Genomic DNA, 15,385 nt, shown 5'->3' with positions numbered 1-15,385 from the left:
TTTTTTGATAGATTCATCTTGACTGTTCATGTGTCGAATCCCAAAAAGAATTTCCGGACTGAATCATTAACTATCCATTAAATACCTACAAATTAAATGTATTATTTTGATGCACATGTCATTAGTAGAATGACTAACTTATGTTAGACCTGCAAATCTGTTGAATCATTATGACGTAAGGACTTGAAAGTGCATCATTTTTTTCCAATTGACCTTGACGTTGGGAATTGTTGATATGCAACTACGGAGCGTGATGCAACACAACTTACAAAGCGGAAGGAATGTGGAATAATCAATTGAGGTTGTTTCCTCAATTATTCAACCCATAAAGGGGTCATTACTCTTGTCCTTGTTTATGTATTTAAAGGGTTATATTCTTGGGCCACTGGTCACTCGCTTCTATTTTATATTATGTAAAAAAGTTATATACAAATTACAAAAGGTTTTTAAAAAAATAAATGAAGAAAATAATAAAAAAAAAAATTGGATTTAGAAAAAATGACAGATGTTAGGATCATAAATTTACGACCTTTTCTTTGCAATCGTAAAAAAAATATATACAAATATATAGTGATAAATATACTCCTGTGAAAAAAATAGCCTGAATGATTTATAGCCTTCCTTTTTTGTTTGTTAACTTAGTAATATGAAGAGTGTCTGTACTGAAATCAAGGGACTATATATATATAGGCATACTGTGTACAAGATCCAGCTAGCATGAACAGATTACACAAGAAACAATTTCTACATTTCATTATGCTTTATTTAATTGCATCATCTGTCATTATAGTTAATATCAATTAATAGATACTATCCATTCATTTTGAGCTATTTAAATTGCGTATGTACCATGTATTTACGTTTAATGCGTCAATTAGTAATTATAATTAAAAAAAAGTCAAAAATAACATAATTAATACTTCGACCATCCATGGAATATTCAATTATTGGATTACCCTCATCACAAGGGCTCTAATTTCTTCATTTAAAACTATTAAACTCAATTTAGGATGTAACCTGTACACGACATTAATGTCTTATGTTTCTATATAGAAATTTTAACTTATAGCCATTATACAAATGTTTGAAATACAATTTTGATCATGGAGACCTAATGAAGTTAACAAATAATTTGATATTGGGAATAGTTCGTATGAAATCGTGTGCGTAGATTCCTCGTAGTATTGCAATAAGAAAATTAACAAAAGGAAAACTTTCATCACCTGAAAATTCCCTACAATTATATTATATTTTCAGTGATTTATTTTCAGATCTGTCCTATCGAAGAATTCGATGATAGTTTTCCCATCTACATACCCTCCTAATTTATCAATACTTTTTACAACAGGAGGTTCAACGGTCACTGTCTATGATCAGCGTTTTTTCTGCGTATTGTAAGACTATCTACGTATCCTTACATGCGTCAATCCCATATGTACGTTAGTGTCCATAGCAAAAATCCATCATAGCGGACAGCATGAAATCATCAAGAGCTCTGACGTGATTGAGGTTAGCACCTTGAAATTTATAAACTCCGATCCTTAAAATTTAAAATATCCACCTTAGCTTCGATTGTAGCCTGTATACGAGATTGGAAGACCTAGCAGACTATGATGACATGCTCATCAGACATGGCCATCTACTTCACCTAATGGTAGTCTTTCGCTCGACAGTATTTATGTGGGCGACAGCACAGGCCTTGGCCTCAATGGTATCTCAAAACCTATATTCAAGAGGTTTCAGATGTGGGGATGAAGGAGGCCACAATGTCCGGGGTCAGAAATTGACCTTATTCCAACTTAGAAGTTTTGGCCTTGGTCAATCTGGTGGATTTTACCATTGCTGCTATGAGCTGGCGTTTTTGGCAGACGTAGACCCATGCCTTTCAGAGCATTCCTGATCGTCCCCTAACTAACGTTGTGCTTTTTTGCAAACTTGGAAATTGAGGTTTGAGGATTTGCCTCAAACTGTCTCCCCAGGCACTCATAAGCTCCTTCAATCACTTTATGTTGTGACCCCACTTCTAGGCTTCCGTGGATAGCTGCTATCAGCCTCAAATACCTTCTTGATCCTCAAAACAGGGGACTCGTTCACTTCCACAATCTTTACCATCTCACAAATAGGAACTCCCTCCTGGAGAAAGTCAAGCACACTACGTCTCTTCTATGACATCCCGAAACTAACTTTGTTTACAAAAAAATGTATGATATAAGAAGGAAGGTCTCAAGACTGCTCTTACAAAAAATGTATATTCCATTGCCCGACATTAGTTTATTTGGATTTTTTTTAATATCTTAATGTATGATGCATTTTTGCTTCCGCACATTGTAGATGGGATCACTACATACATGTATAGTATAACTGCATGGAATTTTTCTGCAGGCTATTTTCAACTGATTGAAATTTTTCTTATGACAATTGATCTATGACAACATTCCTGCAAGGCAATCTTCCTCGAAATATAGTTGTCAAGTATGTATGTATACCATCTAATAGCAGAGTTAATACTTGAATTTCTATAACTATTAAATCAGTATTTAATAGTTATAGAAATTCACTTCAAAATGGAGTATTTCCAGTATTAATATACGCACCTTTGAACAAAAGTTTGATTTCGTGGATTAAGCTCTGGGCACACTGTATAAGTTTGCCCGCACGTCATACTTTCTATCTCAAAATTGGAGAGAGCGGACAGTTAAAAAAATTCAATTATCGAAACCTTTTAATAATAAAAAAATAAGATGGCTAAATGAAGCGACGCAAAAAGTTATTGGAGTATGATTGGAGGGACTAGGAGTCGATTTGTGAACTGAGAATGAGGCTGGATGAGATCACATTTCATTATGTAGAGTAGACCGACTATTTCTACAATGTGATTTCCTCCGGCCTGTTTCCTCAGTCTACATATGGATCGATTCCTAGACCTTCTTTTCGCTCCCTCCCCTGTATACTCGATAAGAGATACACTCATAACCTTCTCCACATAATGAGAACTTATATGGCACATGACTGATCCTCCAAAGTGCTAATTGGTCAAATATCTATAAAAAAGTCAAAGTACCTCTCCTCCTACTTCGATGGCAATATTATATTCTTCGCTTCGCAAAGTTATTTCCTTAATATTTAAGGATTGCAATAATTGAATTTCAACTTCCCACTGTATCTGTCTCCTATTTCGAGATAGAAAGAAAAAGTATGACTTGTGGGCAAACCTACAGTGTAACTTCATCTTATACGAAGTTGCTAGCTCCATAACATACAAGATATGCAAATATGGAGAGTATATTCTTAATTGTTTTCGATATTTTCTTTGATTTGAAATAGAAATGAAATTTAGTTTACATATTAAATAAATATATACTAATTTGAATATTTCCTTAATTTTTATTTAAATACATTTTTATAATTTACATCATGATTTATTTATTTATTTCATTCGTAATTCAAATCGAAATTTTTCCAGTACAAAAATTAGTATTTTTTCTCGTAAAGAAAGGAAAGGAAGGCCCAAACAAGCGAACAAAAAACATGTATGGAATAAAAAAACTTTAAATACATATTTTTAATTGTTAGAATCAGTACTTACTGAAATTAAACTAAAGGCAGAAGATATGACTGTGTGCACCACAGTTTTTCTGAAATTGAAAGACCTTTTATCTTGGGATCCAATTACTTGATTGACAAAATATATATGTATATTTGGAGTTTCCATGTAGAATGTTTTACCTCCGATGAATAAAGAAGCTACATTTTATTCAAACATATTGGGTCTAATTCACATTATGTATGGGTAAATACTGAAAATAATTGATTTTGAAGTGAAGCTTTTAATATTAAATGCTACTCGAAATTCAAATAAGGAGGTACAGGACACTCTTGAAACACTTTTTGCTTTTAGCTGAATTATTCGAAGCTAGTTTGACTCGAAATTGACTTCGACATACCAATATTATTATTATTATATTTTAAATCTATTTACAGATTATACTAGTGTGTAATTCTATAAACTGTATTTTCATGCAATACGTCAAATATTGCAACTTTCCAGTTCACTAGGAACGTTTGCAAATCTTTTAAAAATAGACTAAATTAATAATATTTTTAGATGAATGGAAATACTAGAAATTGAAAAGTGATGCATCACACAGGGGAACAATTTGGGGGGGGGGGATTTTGAACAAATCAATTGAAACAATAATCGAATTTATCTATGAGTGTAAAATCCAAAACTATTCTCAGTTTTTCTCTCAATCATCTGAAGTCTGAAATATCTGGGATTATAGTAATTCAGGACTATTATTCTTCAAAGTAATTGTTTACCCTTAAAACAATCCCCAAATAAAAATTGGGACTATTAAAACTTATGTATAAGGGTTTTTATTTATTTTGTATCTTGTTCTGAACTGTGTTCATTTTTAGGCTAAAAATGATGAAAAACCACTCTTCTTTAGACCCTTATAACTTGTTCATAATAGAGTGTGATGATGAATATCATAGTTTTTATTGTACAAAAATATTTGATGTATAATTTAAAAAAAAATTATTTGAAAAATATATATCTACAAGGATTTTTGTTCCATTTTATATTGATCCCATTTTTTATGGGGCGTACTAGTAAATAGTCAACATTATCATCATATTTTTCCCTATTTAAATGCCAATTTCATGTTTTGTAAAAGGAAGATTGAGGGAATCGAAGAAAGATACTTCTAACTTGATCATCCATCTCAATAGATGTTCGAATTCAAATATTGAATTCCACGAGGGACGACGGGAGGAGAATTCATCCGAGGAAAGCTACCAGACATCATAAGGGAGCAGCTGTGGTCGCAAAATTATGGAAATAGGGTTCCCATCTCAGATGCCCACCCATAGCACTAGCAATCTTACGCACCTTCACTCTTCTGTCATCCATCTCCATATTATGAATTTTATCAATAGAGTAATAACCTCAACAGCACGTTCAGTGTCACTTGTGGAAAATTTTGAAACCACATATAAACTGTTCTAATCGAAGCACAGTGTTTTATTTTACAGAAAAAACGGCCAAAACCCCTAAATATGAATATTGTTGAATTACTTTTTTTTTGTATACCGGGCCGTGCAGAATTATTTACCGATTTTTGTTCAGAACATATCGCGGACAATAATGACATTTGAATGATTTGAGAAACAATTTATTCATACATTTTTAGAATAATAAAATAGTTTGTGATCAAATTTAATCAATGTAGCCACCATTTGACTCAATGAAACTGGTCAGGCGACGTCTGAAGCTGCCACAGACTTGCTGGATGTAATCGGCGTCCATGGAGGCCCAGGCCTTGTTGACAGCAGCCTTTAAGGCATTTATGTTCTTGTTCTTGTGTCGTTTTTTGCAGGCCTTGGTCTCCACGTGTGCCTAGATAGGGAAGTCTAGTGGGTTCAGATCTGGGCTCTGAGGGGACCAGTAGTCCTTGGCCAAAAGTTCATGTTGTCCTTGAGCCACTCCTGAGCTTTCTTGGAAGCGTGGGCGGGTGTTCCATCTTGTTGAAAAACCCAAGGAGAGTTGCCGACTATGGATTTGATCCACGGAAGGACCTTGGACGCCAGAATCTTCACATAATCCTCCGCTGTTAATCTGAGCCAGTGGGAAACTATACCGGCTTCATGGCCTTCCCGTTGGATCTCCAAACATCTCCAAAGCTCACAAGACGGTAATTTTGCCTGTTGAAAACAGGATCGACCGTAAAATTTTTTATCATCTGAAAAAATGATGATGCGTCCAGATGAGCTCTTGATATCATTCAAGATTTTCTTGGCACGCTCAAGTCTGACTTCTCGCTGACGTTCAGTTAGCAGAGGGTGTTCAGTACGCCTCAGGGACTTTCCTCCAGCCCTTTTCAATGCCCTTGAAACAGTTGATCTCGACGTTCCCATCTTTCTGGCCATGTCGGCAATGGACCTGTTAGGAGTCCTCTTGAACACTGCCTTTACTTGTCTTGTTGAGACAGTAGGCTTCCTGCCAGCCCCAGGGGAATGCTTGAGATCACCCCCAGCCTCCAAGCGCTTGGAAACGTTGTAAATTGTCTTCAATGAGGCCCCAACCTGTTCCTTAATGTTGTTATGAGGCACTCCCGCTCGGAGGAGGGCTGCAATTTCGATCCTCTTTGTTTCCTGATTGGACATGGTCTTACATGTGGAAGTTGTCACGCTCTCACAGGAAGGATTTTTGTTTATTTTAACAGTAAAATACGAAACAATCAGATTGGTTGCCACAAAACCTCTTAAAAAGTATATTTACATCATCGGTAAATAATTTTGCACGGCCCGGTAGATCTAATAAAAATGTGTCTATATTTTGTTGTTCAGGCATTAAAAAACAATTCAATCAACAGTAACATTGGTTTATTAAATCTTAATTCGCGAGTATATTATATGTATGAGAATATACTAATAATTGAATATAATCTAGTTATAGTTTGAAGGTTATTTAGAGCTTCGTACACAATTTAAAAAATATATATATCAATGTATTATTTAAAAGTAACTATTTGTCAATAATTTTTTGTAAGTCTTATATTTATTTATTTTATAATTTTTTTTTTGTTTGAAAATTTTACTATTTTTATGATTTCAATAAATAAAATTATTTATATATCTAATGTTTTAGTATAGATGAACAAGTGTGCACAATAAAAAACTCAACAAGGTTAGTTAGATACATCATTAATGAAGACTATAAAGTAAAAAAAAAAAAAACCTGCGCATATTTGCACACTTTTCCAAAATAAGGATTTTACTTGATAGTGTACTGCAAGATTGAATTATCTAGAGGGTATCATTCAAAACAAAAATTGAGATAGTAAGAATTTAATGTTGGCAAAATTTGCGTATTGACAATGAAAATGATCGTAGATAAATATATATTTTGGGACCTGTTGAATTGCCCCCTATGTTTGGTGTATTTTTTTTAAAAACATACGAAAGTCGTTTGAAAAGTTCGTGAAAAGTCCGAGAGATGTCACTTCTGGCGTGTATCTAGCTTATGTTTAGTTAATAGCATCTCTTGAAAGAACGTATAACAACTTTCAGCCAGATCAGTCTATTTATTATTTCTGTTTTGCATTCGTTTGTATCAAGGAAGTGGAAAGATTTTCAAAAAATATAAAGTCTGAGCAAGCCTTTATTATATCTTTATTGTTGAAGCAGGACATTTTCCTCTTCACAAAGAGCTTCAAGGATCTCAAGAAACTATGGGGAATGTTCGTTTACCTTCCTTCCCAGCTCTGATTGGAGCTAAAAATAACAAGGTTTATATAGAAGGCTGTTGGAAGGACACTCATCAGCTTTGATAAAGACATAGAACTGGCTGTCGAGGTAATGTATGCCAGCTTTGGCAACAAGAAAATACTCTGAGTCTTGAATCCATCCACATGAATTCGATATTAAAAATGGGAGACGGCATGACATCCCGTCTCTGTTCATCAAGCCAACCACAATTATCTTAGATGGGAACTTGGCCTTCAACACAGGAGGAACATTAATTATGCCAGTGGTCATTCATTGGATTATATGATGCGTCCTAGGTGAAGTTGGACATCATCATTTATTGTATGATAAGTATCTTTATCTACTAAATGAACCATTATTTGGTGCACTTTTCTTTTCTGAGTTGTGATAAATTTATAATTTACTATACGTTTCATTTGTGTTGTAAAATAAAAAACGTTAGGAAATGTTGAGAAATGTACAATTTTAGCCAAAAGGTTAAGAGCTAGGGATACGTCTGAATGTGACTTGAATGTTTTAATATTTGGAACAAAAATATTTATTTTATTATAACTGATTCAGAGAATGAGAAAAAAATAACACAATTATTTTTTAATAACTCATTAAGCAGTCTTTTTGATAACACAGGGGAACAATTAATTTGTACAAATAAATTCAAGCCAAAAAAAAAGAATTTATCTTTGAGCGAAGAATCCAAAACTGATCTCAGTTTTTCTCACAGTCCTTTGAATTCTGAAATATTTGGTATTATAGTAATCCGGAAATATTATTGTTCGTAGTCATTTTTTACCCTTAAAACAATATCCAAATTAAAAGTACGATTAATAAAACTTAGGATGATCAAGGTAGAATCTTCTTCCATCGATTACCTCGATCTTTCTTTTACGGTGCATTACGTCATGAAATTGGCATTGAAATTGGGGAAAGTATGAAGATAAAGTTGACTATTTGCTAGTACACCTCATTAAAAATGGGATCAATACAAAATAAAACAGAAGTCATTGGAGATGCATATTTTTTATATAAATCTTTTTTTAAATTATATATTGTATATTTTTCTATAATATAAGCTATGATATTCCTGATCACTACGTATTATAAAGTTCTAAAAAATAGTGTCGTTTTTATCATTTTTCAGCCTAAAAATGAACATATATCGAGTTCAGAACAAAGTACAGAATCAATAAAAATATTTCTTTATCGTAAAAAAAAGTTAACATAAGTTTTATTAATCTTTCTCTTAATTTGGGAATTGTTTTAAGAGTAAAAGTTTAACGATAACAGTGGGGAATTATTATAATCCCAGATATTTCAGAATTCCGAAAGAAAAACTGAGATTAGTTTTTAATTCTGCGCTCATAGATAAATTTGATTATTGTATTAAATATATTTGTACAAAATCCCCACTCCCCCGAATTGTTCCCCTGTGTAATCGTTCAAAAAATCGTTTGTGAACAATTAAATAATGAAAAAACTCAAAAAAAGTGAACAATAAACGATGAAAATAAAAAATGCACTTTTAAATTGTTCATTGTTTATTTCGAATTAATTATTTCAGATCATTATTTTCAATATCTTCTATAATCCAATTGTTTCTTAATTTTTTCATGAAATACTTTGACTTCTCATGATATATATATATATATTTTATCACATATATATTTGAGATGCTTGGGATTACTTTATGTGTCTTAATATTTTAATAATTTGTATACCTTTTTTAGGACCTGGTGCTAGCACCAGGTCCTAAAAAAGGTATACAAATTACTTTTTACATAAATACAGGTTTGTATAACAAAAAGCTATAACGATAAGAGGATTTAATTCAAAATGACAGGGAATTAGTAGTAATAATTTCATCGTAATCTTTACTCCTTGTAAAAGTATATGGGATGAAATAAATCAACAACACTCAATCGTTCAATACAAAATAGTTTTAACACTCCATTATTTCCAAAGGGAAGGGTTATTTAGTAAGAGAGGCTGGAGGTCTCGTGAGCTGTTGTCTGTATTAGAAGATGTTGTAAATTTGTCGATTTACTATGATTGCGTTTTATTTTTCTAGAATTGGTTAAAACGAAACTCAAAGTCGTTTACAAAGGGAGTAATGAACAAGTAACGATTTCAAAGTAAACTATTTAGTTAACGAAACGAATTAAAAAAAGAAAGAAAAAAGAGCCATAAAGGATAACTAAACGATTTAAAAAGTTAATCGACAACAAGCCTTCAGTAGAAACCTACATATTCTTTAGGATATTTGTAAGATCAAATATCTTTAAGTCAAGAAATAAGTATTTACACACATTCATACATCAAGTACAAGAATCAAGGTTTTCTTAAATAACGTAATAGTATGGTCATGCCTGTTGATTTGCGGTGGAAGAGTCAGTCAGAGTCTTTCATCACTCTCGTAATTAATTAATTATATAAAAAGATGTCTTACCTCCGATGAATATCAGGAATATGAACAAGGAGCTACTACTACCACTTTGAGGACTCTTCATTGCACTGATTCAATAATTGATAGTATTTTCTGTATATACTATTATCTGTCACAGATTAAAGTCAATTAAAAACTGAAGGAATATAAATTTGTATTCACATAATATGTACATGGATTTTGAAGGGTAAAAAAAGTAGTACGTTTTCACTAACTGTGACTCTGCATATTCTTGAGTTGAGCTGCTTTAAAGAGGTGAAAATTTATGTTGTATAGTATGTGTGTGGATTACGAAATTGGGGAGGGACAAAAGGCGAGAAGAAGAAATGGAATAAAAGAGTTAGTTCGTCGCCGTCGTAATGAAATGGAAAGAGCCCCCTCCCTCATGTAATCAATTTCATCATTGTCATCATCATTTGTCAAAGGAGATATAAAAAAGACTATACATACATACATGTATGGTAAATAGTAGTCTTACGCCATGTGACCTTGCTAATTAACAATTGAAGGAATTATTCTTACATACTCGTATTATACATAGTATTGTATGTTTTAATTTTCGAAATCAGCTTTATATTTCATTATCAAAAATAAATAATAATAAATCATTGAGTAAAGACAAAAAATATTGTATAGTACTACATATGTGTACATAGCTATATAGAATATATTACTTTCAGGATGAATTTATGCCAAAAAGTGCAGTTATTATAAAAACAAAACAAGCATGTTAATAAATAAATTGAATTCAATTTAATGAACGTTGATTATCCTGAAATTGTATGTTTCTTCTTCTTTGTATTCAAATATTACGGGAGGATCTTGAGCAATGAAAACACCCAAAAAACAAGGAACTGAGTAGGGGGATTCATAATGGTTATATTATTCATCGCTTGTTTTTTGAGGTCATTTAGCAGTGATTGTCATCTTGATGATGTCTGTACTCTGGCCAGACGCAGGTCTTTTCCTCCTTCTTGTATGGTACTTGAATAGGATATTTCTCACATTTCTTCTTATACTCTTTTTTGCAAACCTCCTCAGGAACTTTGTGGCATTTGGGGACGTTGTAGTTGGAGCAATGTTCTTGGGGTACTTTGTGGCACTTGGGTACTTTAATATACTCACACTTTTCGGATGGAACTTTAGTGCATTTTTTGCCATAGTTGTAAGAGGGCTTACATTCCTCGTGATAGACTGTGTGGCATTGTTGCTTCTCCTCGTATTCGCATTGTTGCTTGTACGTGGTTTCGCAGTGTTGCTTTGTCTCCTGGGTGCAAGCCTTCTTATAGACGGTTTTGCAGTGAGGGACTTCGTAATTCTCACAATGCTCCTTGTATTCCGTCTTGTACTTTTCCACATAGTAGCTATGTTCCTTGGCACACTCTTCGTGGCTCACTTTCTTTGGAACGTAGTATTCTTCATAATGACACTTTTTCTCTGGGACTTGCTTACATACTTCCTCTGGGTACTTTTGGCATTTGGGAACTTTGTAGCTTTTACAATGCTCTTGAGGTACTTTGTGGCATTTAGGAACCTTTTTGTAGTGGCAGTTCTCCTTTGGGACTTTGGTACACTTCTTTCCATAATTGTAGGAAGGTTTGCATTCCTCGACATAGTGAGTGGAACATTCCTGCTTATCCTCATAGGTACATTCCTCCTTATATGTCGTCTCACAGTGTTGCTTTGTTTCGTGCTCACAATGCTCTTTGTAAATGGTCTTACAAGCTTTTCGATAATGCTCAGAACATTTTTCCTGCTTTGCAGCAACACATTTTTTGGTGTAGTAGTCTCGGCAGTCACACCCCCTTTTGAATAGATCGAAAAAGAGAGGCTCTGGAGCTGCAAACGTGACTCCAACGGCAAATGCTAGGAGCACAACCTAAAGTACATATACGGAATCTATAATATAATTTTTCAGTACATTGATCCTTGATTGAGCTTACCACAAATTTCATGCTGGTTAATGTGTTTTTTTAGGACTGAAGTCAGTGAATTAAAATCTTTGACTAAATGATTTTCACAACATACACTTATATTAAGTATGATAAAGCAACGCGGCTTTTTTGTTGCTTTTAACACACGTTTTCGTAAGGGATAAATGCATTGAATCCGTGCCATGGTAGGAACATCAGCAGTAGCATAAACCATGCGTATGTCTTCACCCTTACGCTTAAGCGTCACACAGTGTAAAAAGGAGCAAGTACGAGAAGAATGTTGTAGTTTTTTATTTTTTTATTTTTTAAACGCACATCTTATTACATATGTTTTATCATTATTTCATAATCTGACCGACAGACCGTTGTATTTTTTTTTTTTTTTTTTAGAATCCAGAGTGGTTTGAGGAGGCAGGAGGTGTAGAATGTACTCGTATGTACATACATAATATAATGGTTCGGTAAAGGTTGACTTTGTTTCAAGGTCAGATTTCTTCTCATGAGTAATCTATAATAATTGCTATTAACTCTTATGGTCATACACACACGTTACGGGCACATACCTACATGTGTGTGTCAATAACCTCTCCAGGAAGGAAGTCAGTCCATGGGTCAAATGACCTGTTTGTCCCCTCACATTGTTTTTATTATAAAATAATTATAAAAAAGAGTTGAAATGATTCTAAAGTACTGTCATTCCAAAGATATCAAAGCTCTGCTTTTAATCAACATATCTGTTCTGTCAACACAAAGGCAAGCAAGCAAGAATTATTTCCTTCTAAATTGAGAGTGGATTCAATTTAGTTTATTTGACCAATCATTTAGTATCATCAATTTATATCTAGAAATTATTTTTATACCCCCTTTGGGTGTGTCCTAAATTCCTCGTCATAGCAAACGAATGAGAAATTGACAGATTTTATTTTTGTAAGTATCTTAAATCAAATAAAGGAGTTGCTGAAATATTTGGGTATCTTAATATACCACACAAAACCTATAATTGACTCAAAAATGTGCATCTGTATATATGAAGCAAAAAAAAAAAAAATATTTTTGTTCAAGATGGTTTTCTGTTGACGAAACACATTTCATTTTTCCCTTACTACATAATATATAATGATATGATGAAATAAGGAAGGTGAATCACCTTTGATTTTTCTGTCCAAGTCTCATTTTTTAGAAGCATATCCCTACTTTTATGTACAATATTCATAGAGCATACACTAATACTTAATAATATTTAATGAATTTCTGTATATTTGAGCAATGTGTTACTACTCAATGGTTTCTGCGGTTAAGGAGTTGATTGTTTTTATTTTTAATCAACTATGTGGTTTAATCCAATGCTGCATATATTATTTTTGTTTGCAAATAAATAATACTTTTTACTTCCCCCTATGTTTCCTTATTTTAATCCTAATTAATTATTTATCTTTCTTAGGACATCAAGAATGGTGGAACTCCTCTTCACTGGGCTACATCCAGTGAAATTATTGAGGCTCTCACAGGCGCGGGATGCATCATTGATGCTAAAAACTTCAATGGGAAAACTGCACTTCACATCATGATTCAGAAAAAGCGCTTAGATTGTGCACTCGCATTGATTGTTAGAAATGCTAGCATTGATATGGCAGATGATGAGTTTGGAAATACTCCTCTTCATGATGCTGTGGAAGTTGGACATGTTCAGATCATTAAAGCACTCCTTGTCTTTAATGCGGATCCTCTAGCCCAAAACAAACAAGGTTCAATCCCTTTTGTGATTTAATGTGATTTTTATTTTTTTTTAAATAATTATTTTTAGGATTGACCCCCTGGAAGCTTGCCCTGAATAAGTACCATAATGCATCCATGGTTGAGTCTCTCTCTCAAACGCGAATGGTCGTTCTTTACACTCTTCATGCAGTTGGTGCCTCTCAAAACTTTTTAAGCATCCCAGATGCTGAGCGAAAAACATATGAAACGGAATTTGCTATATTGGAATTAACCACAAAATGTAAAAATCTTCGCCCTCGAACCCATTTTGACACCTTTTTAAATTCAGCTGTTGGGCTTGGTGCATCTTGTACCTCAAGTAATGAGTTCTCATTCAATGGACGACTTCTCTCTCTTGATGGGGGTGGAATCAAAGGACTTGTTTTGACGACCATTTTGAAATATATGGAGAAGCGATATGAAACGCCAATACTACATTGTTTTGATTGGATTGCAGGAACTTCCACGGGTGGAATTCTTGCTCTTGCCTTGTTATCTGGAAAAACTGTGGACGAATGTCAAATGTTATACTTTAGACTCAAAGATAAGGTCTTTGGAGGTGAAGCATCTCGGCCCTATAATTCTGCTCCCTTTGATAAACTACTTCAACAAGAATTTGGAAATGATTCCCTCATGAAGCATCTTCCTCCAAATCCAAAGTATTATTTGACTCTTTAGTATTATATTTGATTTTAAATGTATTATTGGTTTTAGAGTTATGGTCACAGCAACTTTGGCGGATCGATGTCCTCCTGATCTAATGTTGTTTCGCAATTATAAGTCAGCCCAAGACAAAATGAATATTCCAGATTATGATAATCCAGAACTCGATTCACGATATTCTTCAAATGACAGACGGATATGGAAGGCAGCACGGGCCTCAGGAGCGGCTCCCTCATTTTTTAGACCAGAAGAATGTTTCGTGGATGGAGGCATTCTGAGTAATAATCCGTCAATCGATTTACTCACTGAAATTACTGAATATAATGTCGTATGTCGCTTCTTGAATAAAGAAGCTGAAGTATGTATACCCAAAGTTCTCGTCTCTCTTGGAACTGGACTCCCACCTGTCAAACGTGTAAGTCCTCTGAAAAAAAAAACTGAAAAAAACAACACCAGCTACATATTCTAGGGTTTTATTGTAATCTTATGTTTTGTACATAGACTAAAGTTGTTGACATTTTCCGTCCCAATAATGCAACGGAGACGTTTAAGCTCTTCCTCGGATGGGATGGTATGGGTAAACTCATGCTGGATAGCATTTTAGATACAGATGGTCGAATAGTGGATCGAACACGCTCCTGGTGTTTGAGTTCTGGGATCAAGTACCATCGTATATCTCCTCTATTACTCGAAGATGTTGAATTGGATGCAACAGATGATAAGATCCTAGTTGAACTCATGTGGAGTGTTCTTGCTTTCTGTGTGGCAAAGGATGAGGATATCATGAGTCTAGCTCCTTTTTTGGTGGAGGGCTTTGTACACAAATCACCTTTTGTAAAAAATCCTTGATTCTAGGGTTTTGCTTTCTACTTTTTATGTCATTTTTTATTTAATAATGCAGATTTGATTTATATCATGCTTTTCCCTTCCTTTCTTTTTGGACCTTTCCTTATGAAAATATGAAATACACTTATTATTACATATAGAGCAAATATAATAAAAGTCAATTATTAAAATAAATATAACAACAAAAATACTATGCATGTAAAATAACGCAACAGCCAGTGTAGTAGTTGGACCAACATAAGTTATTAGAAAAAACCAAATTGTTTCTTCCATTCTTGCTTTTTCAGTGTTTGTCTTAAATCTTGTCAAACTTCTCTTATAACATAAATCTCTCCCTCTCTAAGTGCAGGAGTATGGAATAATGATGTGGTCCAGACGACTTTACGTGAGATCTAGACAACTTTTTGGGGTCGAGATCTAAAGAAATAAATTGATCTGGTTTTTACATTCAAAAGGAAAATAAATATATATTTTC

At 33.7% G+C, this 15,385-nt stretch overlaps 3 protein-coding genes across 4 annotated transcripts in view; 1 reads left to right on the top strand and 2 right to left on the bottom strand.

The window, feature by feature from the left end:
- The window catches only part of LOC121114762 (lithostathine-1-like), a 54,267-nt gene extending 44,420 nt beyond the window's left edge, over window positions 1–9,847 (bottom strand). The window contains exon 1 of the mRNA XM_040708820.2: window positions 9,716–9,847. Within this exon, the coding sequence (XP_040564754.1) occupies window positions 9,716–9,776 (61 nt within the window). The 5' untranslated portion in view covers window positions 9,777–9,847. The remainder of the gene's footprint in view (window positions 1–9,715) is intronic.
- The window catches only part of LOC121114758 (85/88 kDa calcium-independent phospholipase A2), a 103,989-nt gene extending 88,923 nt beyond the window's left edge, over window positions 1–15,066 (top strand). For both annotated transcript variants that reach the window (XM_040708816.2, XM_040708815.2), the window contains exons 7-10: window positions 13,088–13,391; window positions 13,451–14,060; window positions 14,116–14,479; window positions 14,566–15,066. In XM_040708816.2, coding sequence (XP_040564750.1) covers window positions 13,088–13,391; window positions 13,451–14,060; window positions 14,116–14,479; window positions 14,566–14,913 — 1,626 coding nt within the window. In that variant the 3' untranslated portion in view covers window positions 14,914–15,066. The remainder of the gene's footprint in view (window positions 1–13,087; window positions 13,392–13,450; window positions 14,061–14,115; window positions 14,480–14,565) is intronic.
- Window positions 10,263–11,732, bottom strand: LOC121114761 (uncharacterized). Its single transcript, XM_040708818.2, has 2 exons — window positions 11,656–11,732; window positions 10,263–11,591 (listed from the first exon to the last, which is right to left on the bottom strand). Exons 1-2 carry the CDS (start codon window positions 11,665–11,667, stop codon window positions 10,623–10,625), a joined length of 981 nt encoding a protein of 326 aa, XP_040564752.1. The 5' UTR covers window positions 11,668–11,732; the 3' UTR covers window positions 10,263–10,622.
- Window positions 15,067–15,385: the final 319 nt, after the last annotated feature.

The sequence above is a fragment of the Lepeophtheirus salmonis genome, chromosome 3, assembly GCF_016086655.4.
Source record: "Lepeophtheirus salmonis chromosome 3, UVic_Lsal_1.4, whole genome shotgun sequence".
Classification (NCBI taxonomy): Eukaryota; Metazoa; Arthropoda; class Copepoda; order Siphonostomatoida; family Caligidae; genus Lepeophtheirus; species Lepeophtheirus salmonis.
This window is presented reverse-complemented; position numbering and strand designations above follow the sequence as displayed.